This window comes from Lemur catta, chromosome 13, assembly GCF_020740605.2.
Source record: "Lemur catta isolate mLemCat1 chromosome 13, mLemCat1.pri, whole genome shotgun sequence".
Taxonomy (NCBI): Eukaryota; Metazoa; Chordata; class Mammalia; order Primates; family Lemuridae; genus Lemur; species Lemur catta.
Genome location: NC_059140.1, coordinates 81,973,263 through 81,979,262, shown reverse-complemented (window position 1 = coordinate 81,979,262; position 6,000 = coordinate 81,973,263). Strand labels below are relative to the sequence as shown.

At 58.2% G+C, this 6,000-nt stretch overlaps 1 protein-coding gene across 2 annotated transcripts in view; it reads right to left on the bottom strand.

Annotated features, from left to right (window-relative positions):
- Positions 1-383: 383 nt before the first annotated feature.
- SNAP47 (synaptosome associated protein 47) overlaps positions 384-6,000 on the bottom strand; it is a 41,796-nt gene continuing 36,179 nt past the window's right edge. For both annotated transcript variants that reach the window (XM_045567727.1, XM_045567728.1), the window contains one exon: positions 384-1,062. In XM_045567727.1, coding sequence (XP_045423683.1) covers positions 916-1,062 — 147 coding nt within the window. In that variant the 3' untranslated portion in view covers positions 384-915. The remainder of the gene's footprint in view (positions 1,063-6,000) is intronic.

The following is a 6,000-nucleotide window of genomic DNA, read 5'->3' as shown; positions in this document are numbered from 1 at the left end:
TCAGCCACACGCCCAGGAATGCCCAGAGCCCCCAGGAGCGGGAAGAGGCTATGCAGGGTCTCCCCGAGCCTTGGAGGGAGCATGGCCCAGGACACCTTGATCTGGGGGTTCCTGGTCTCAGACCTAGGGGAATGATCGCTGTTGCAGGTGCCCGAGCTTGGGAGACACCAGCTCCAGGGCACTAAGGCTGCGCTGTGGGTGCCATCCTGGGAGGGCCACAGCGGGTTAGACTCCGCCTGAGGACAGGGCTTCCGAGGCATGGCCGTCCCGGGCTGCTGTGACTGGGTAGGGCCGCTGGCCAAGGCCACGCCAACCTCCCTGTGCAGGACAGCCGTGCACCCCACGTCCTTGAGGGTGCTTGGGACACACAGAACCACTTGGCAGGGAACACTAACATGCATCTTTAAGGAAAATTCTAAAACTAGCACTTCCCTTTTATTTCTGGATGGAAATAAAGCCATGAAAGCAAAATCAACACTTTTTTTTAAAGGTACAGTCATGCTGTTCTCACTTTTGGTCAAAAACATGGCAATGAGCAAATACGCAGGACGAGGTGACTGTGGCGGGCGGGCCTGTGCCCTGGAGGCCGTGGGGCTGTCCTGGGTTCCGGACCCCGCCCTGCTCACAGAACATCCTGCAGACACCTGCAGGGAGACCTCGTGACTGACATCTTCCTCTCACGCTCACAGAAACAGTGGAAGGAAGACGCAGCCTCCGCGCTGGGCCGGGCTGCCACGGCTCCGCTGGGCAGAGCAGCCGCTGAGCTGGGGCGCACAGCCCCATGGTCTCAGGCCCCGAGTCAGGCGATACCTCCCTTGGGGCGTCACAAGAGCACCACCTTCCAGGCCTTGATCTTGGGGGCATGTGCGGGGCAGAGACAGGAACCCGGGGCAGGCCTGTGGGAGGAAGGCAGCTCTACATCAGCTTCCTCATCCGCCGGTTGTGCTTATCGATGGTCAGGGTCGCCCGGTCCACGGCCGTGGCCATGCCGTCCAGGGCCTCGTCCTGCCTCTCCAGCTCCGTCTCAGCACCCAGGGCCAGCCCCTTCATCCTCCTCAGGATCTGCGGAGAAGCGCAAGACCACCGGTGAGCTGCCTCCCTGCACTCTGCACACACTGCAGCCCTGCCGTCCCCGCCACAGGCCCTCTGCCTGTGCGGAACCGTTCCCGGGCTGGCTGCACTCAGGTACTGGCTGCAGACGGACGTGGGCGAAACAGGGTTTAGAAGGAAAAGTAAAACCCTTGTCTTGTCTGTAGGTGCGAGATGTTTCCCACACAAACGCCAATGCCCCCCCGTGGAGGAGGAACCGCGCGACACGCACCCTCGGCAGAGCACGCGTGGAAGTGCCAGCGGCACCTGGGGCCTGGCGGGTGTGCTCGGGAAGCAGCAGTGCGTGCTGCCCACGGGAATGCCGCGAGCCGCGAGAGGAGGATCCCTGGGGTGCTGCCGGCCAAGGACACGCGCAGGCCCCTCTGTTCTGACCCCGCCGGGTCCATGACAGGCTCACTGTGAAGCGTTGGTCCACCTGCACGCTCACTGAGCCTGGATTTAACAACTTAAAATACTTATGTGGCAACAAAAAGGAACACATTTTAATAGAAAGTTTAGTGACCCACCACTTGCAGTAAACACGTGCCCGTCTTGCAGGGACAGTTCCAGATCGCTGGTTAGGTCAGGAGAAAGGGCCCACAGACGCCGACCCACGGGAGCTGCTCTGGGTACTGAGTCCCACGGCCGGGCCCCTGCGGCAGGGCAGTGGCGATCGAGGGCAGGGCCCCAAGCACAGCGGGAACCCTGGCGCCCGGGCTCTTCACTGCTCGGTGGCAGGCAGGGCAGCAGCCTGGTGGGATGCAGACGGCTCGGGGTCTAGTCACAGAGACGCCGCCTGCCCTCCTGGCCCACCCCTGACCTGACCCGAAGCCTTGGCGATGCCTCCTGACGCCGCCTAAGCAACCAGAAACAGGACAAAGGCGGAGGTGGCCAGGAGGGAGGGCAGGGCGGTCAGATCCAGCTTCCTCCACGGGAACTCGCAGCTCACATGAGATCACAAATGCGAACAAGCTGTGAAAACCGGAAAGGGCCCTGCCAGGGTCGCCACATGCACATGGGAGCCGCACCGACAGAGCCCACCCCTCTCCGTGGACGGGGTGGGGGCTGGGTCACGCCAGGGCGCGGCAAAGCAAGGAGAGGTGAGAAGAGCCACGTCGCTCTTTCCAAACAGCGTCCCCGCTGTGATCTCTGTCATGAGACAGATGAACAAACTCCTGGTGTGAGCCGGAGTCTCACCCTCTGGGAACTGATGGAAAGTACATCAGTTGAGTCATGACTTAGAAAACTGGACGGGGCTCTGGAAAGTATACGGTGGGGTCAGCGGCTGGGGGGCGGTGACCTCATACAGTAGGTCTTTTCCATCTCACTCTCCCATGAGCTCACATGGCTGGTGCCCAAGCCCGGGAATCAGGAGGACAGGAAACGGCAGCTCCCCGCCGGGTGGCGGGTTCCCTCCGTCTGCCCCACTCTCGCTGGCATCGGGGGTCCCGCCGCACACATCCCAACACTCAGGCCGTGAGGGGGCCTCCCCAGCATCCACCAGGTGGGGACACGGATCTGCGCCAAGTCTCTTCTCTGAGTCCCTGTCCTTGTCAACTGCATTAAAATGTGATTTAAGTTTGTTTTAAACTGAAACGTCCTTCAGGACCACAGCTGGGAAAGGGACTTTTTGCGACTCGGCCCCAAGGGAAGCCCAGGCCCCGGCCAGAGCCCTCGACACGCAGGCTCCCACCAGCCACGCACGAGTCCTGCCGCCTCCACGGCCACTTGCTTTCATCCTGATGAAACAGTGCGCGTGGACAGTCAGAAACAGGACAGAAACTAGAGGAGAGACAAAAGCCGTCCACAGTCCGGACCGCTGCCCGTCAGACCACGCCGTCAGTGCCGCGGCGCATTTTCACCCATCTCCCCCTCCCTCCATCCACATATGCGCCCGGAAAGCACGCACACGTACAACTTTGTTTCCTGTTCTTCACCCTCCCGCTGTCCTCAATAAAAGCTAAGAGTCTGGAGACCTGTGCCAGGCACCTGACACTGCTCTCAGAACGCTGCCACTTTACCTCAGTTGAGCCTCAAACTCATCCTGCGTCTCACATGAGGTGACGCGCCCCCAGCTCCACCTCGGCTGAGCCGCCCATGGCAGGGAGCGCTCTGGGCACCACTGGGACACGCCCCACTCAGGTCACATCCCAGCACCCTGCCAGAAATCGCATATCCCCTCAAAGGCAGTGGAAAGGCCCTGACACAGCCAAGGGGGGCCGGGCCCAGGCCCCGCGCTGGCTCCACAGCCCTGAGAGTCCACAAGGAGACGGCCACGGGGCAGCCCGGAAGGGCCACTTCACGCCTTCATACACCCACACGTGCATACGTGAAAAATGACAGGTAAAATTAATTTTAACAAAATATTTTACTTACTCCAATATCCAAAATACTGCCATTTCAACACGCAATCAAGATGCTGACATTGATGATACATCATATTCTTCTACCATACAAAGTCCCGGCAAGCCAGTGTGAGTGTCACACACACAGCACGTCTCGCTTGGACCAGCCACCATTCAGGGCACCCGGAGCCACATGAGGTCACAACCACAGCGCGGCACGATGCCCCTCCACCCCTCAAAAGGCTGAATGACAGCCGTGTGAGAGGACGGGTGTGCCAATCACCCTGGTCTGACCCCGCACGCTCCACGTATCAGAACATCACTATGTACCCCATGTGGACAACTGTGTGTCAATTACAAAATAAAATTAATGTTTAAAGAACAGGCTGAATAAACTACCTTTTCCCAGTCCACAACTGAACAGTGGGAAAAGCAAAAATATCTAGATTGTGGGCCTTTGCCTAATAAACACTGTAATAATATGCACATATAATTAACCGTGACCAAGACCAGCTGATCTGTGTACAAAAGCTGGGGCATTCTACTGTGTACACATTCGAAATAAAGGCTGGTTCCCATTCAACTTTTTGATTCAGAGAAAGTCTCACCAAGCGGAAGGCCTTAAAAAACAGAACTCATTCCAAACAGCCTGTTGAGACCCTCAGCCTGCCTGCCAAAATTGCACTTGAAATTAATTAATGCTGCGAAGCTACAGGAGAGATCTTTGCAGCTGTGAGGTCGGCAGACAAAGAAAATTCCTGCGTTAACCTTCAAACTACTAGTGCCTTTGGAATACCGGTCCAGAGTCTTTTTCCTTTAAGAAAGGGGCTGAAGTAATTAAATGGCATCGTGTGCATTCCATAGAACAGGGACGGAAAGAATGGAGCACACGGAGTCTGGCCAAGCCTGAGAACAGTCGTTCATCCCGAGGCCTGGGATGACAGGCCGTCTAGTCATCGATGTGCGATGTGGCCAGCCCGGGAACATCGTGTGGCCTCTGGGAGCCCGCGCTGGGCTCTCCCCAACCGGAGTCACCAGTAAACCAGCCCAGCAACCGCCTGCCCTGCGCCACCGCCACCTCCACCGAAATCACTTGTCCAAAGGGCCTTTGGGTTTTGGGAGAAACTAACTTTTCTACACTTTGAGGAAGGACACAGCCCACATATGCACAGGCAGGATATGTAACAGTCCGATGGGAGCACAGCCCAGGAGAAGCATTTGGAGAGAAACCACAGGAGCAAGGAGAGCTCTCGGGCTCAGTGTGGCTGCAGATGCCCGATGGGCGCCAAGCAGCAAGCTCCGGTCCTCGAGCTGGGAAGGGGGCAGCCAGAGGGGACTCAGGCAGGAAGTGGGAGGCACAACGTGAACGGACGGAGCCAGAGAACTAACGAGGCTAAGGAGGGAAGAAGACGGCCGTGGGACCCAGGACAGCACGTAAGTCCCCTTCCTCAAACACCACCGGCGAGGGGACTCTGCAGGCTCTGCTGACCTGGGCAGCAGCTGTTCTGGAAGAAGTGCCTTCCACTCCGTCACCTGCCACAGAAGCCTCTGTCTCCGCAAAGCTCTGGCGGACTCGGGCCCAGCGCCACCAATGTCATCTGGGCTGATAGTGACATCACACCAGGTACACACAGCAAATGTGGGGACAGTCCACGATTTTCAGCATTTCCACTTTATTTATAAAGACAAAAACTAAATTATGGACAGAGAGCTGAACAGAGTAGCGTGGGTCTACGCGCCCAACAGACGAGTTTAGATACATGTGCCGTCAAGCTGCAGGCTGGGGACGGGGCCCTAAAGTGTCCCTGGCCCAACCACAGCCCGGGGGGAACCCGCTCTGTAGAACACAGGGTCTTGACACTTCCAAACCATCTGTGAGCCCCGGCTGTTGTCCCCACACACCCCACACAGCCTGGGAGCACACCCTGGGCCACGCCTGGCCACACAGACCAGGACTTAGCTGCCCTGAGCGCAAGGCCTCCGTGAGCCGTGGTGTCTGCCCTGGCTTGTTACTAAGCTGACTCACCAAGGAACTGTGAATTTTCTTGCAGTGAGAAATTAGCAACCATTTAAGAACAGAGCTGGGATAAATCAAGCTGTCTGCAACTCAAAATAGTTCTCCCAGTCGGGGCCATTAACGTGCTGCAGAGGTAGTTAAGAGGGGAAAGTTGGCTTTCGCTGTGGCCAAAGCCCTGGAGGCCGTAAACAACACTCTCGGCTGCCATCTGTCACACTCGGCACTTGCAGACCACCCTGGGCCTGCACAGTCCCCTCCTGCATTCCTGGGGGCCGCAGGGGTCTGGGCTCCCCATCTCGGGACCCCCCGGGCCTCACTGTTCCTAGGGGCCTTTGAGATGGGAGAAGTGCCCAGCCCATGCCTTCAGGGGTCCCTCGGCCTGGTGCTGCCTCTGCCAGCCCCACCGGTCACAAGTGGCCAAGCTTGCTCAAGACTGGGACACAGAACGGCAGGGGACAGAGGGTGTCCTGGGGGCTGGCCTGGACTGTCCAGTGGATCTGATCCAGGCTCCCCACTATAAGACCACAAGGGAGTTTCCCATTAAGAGGG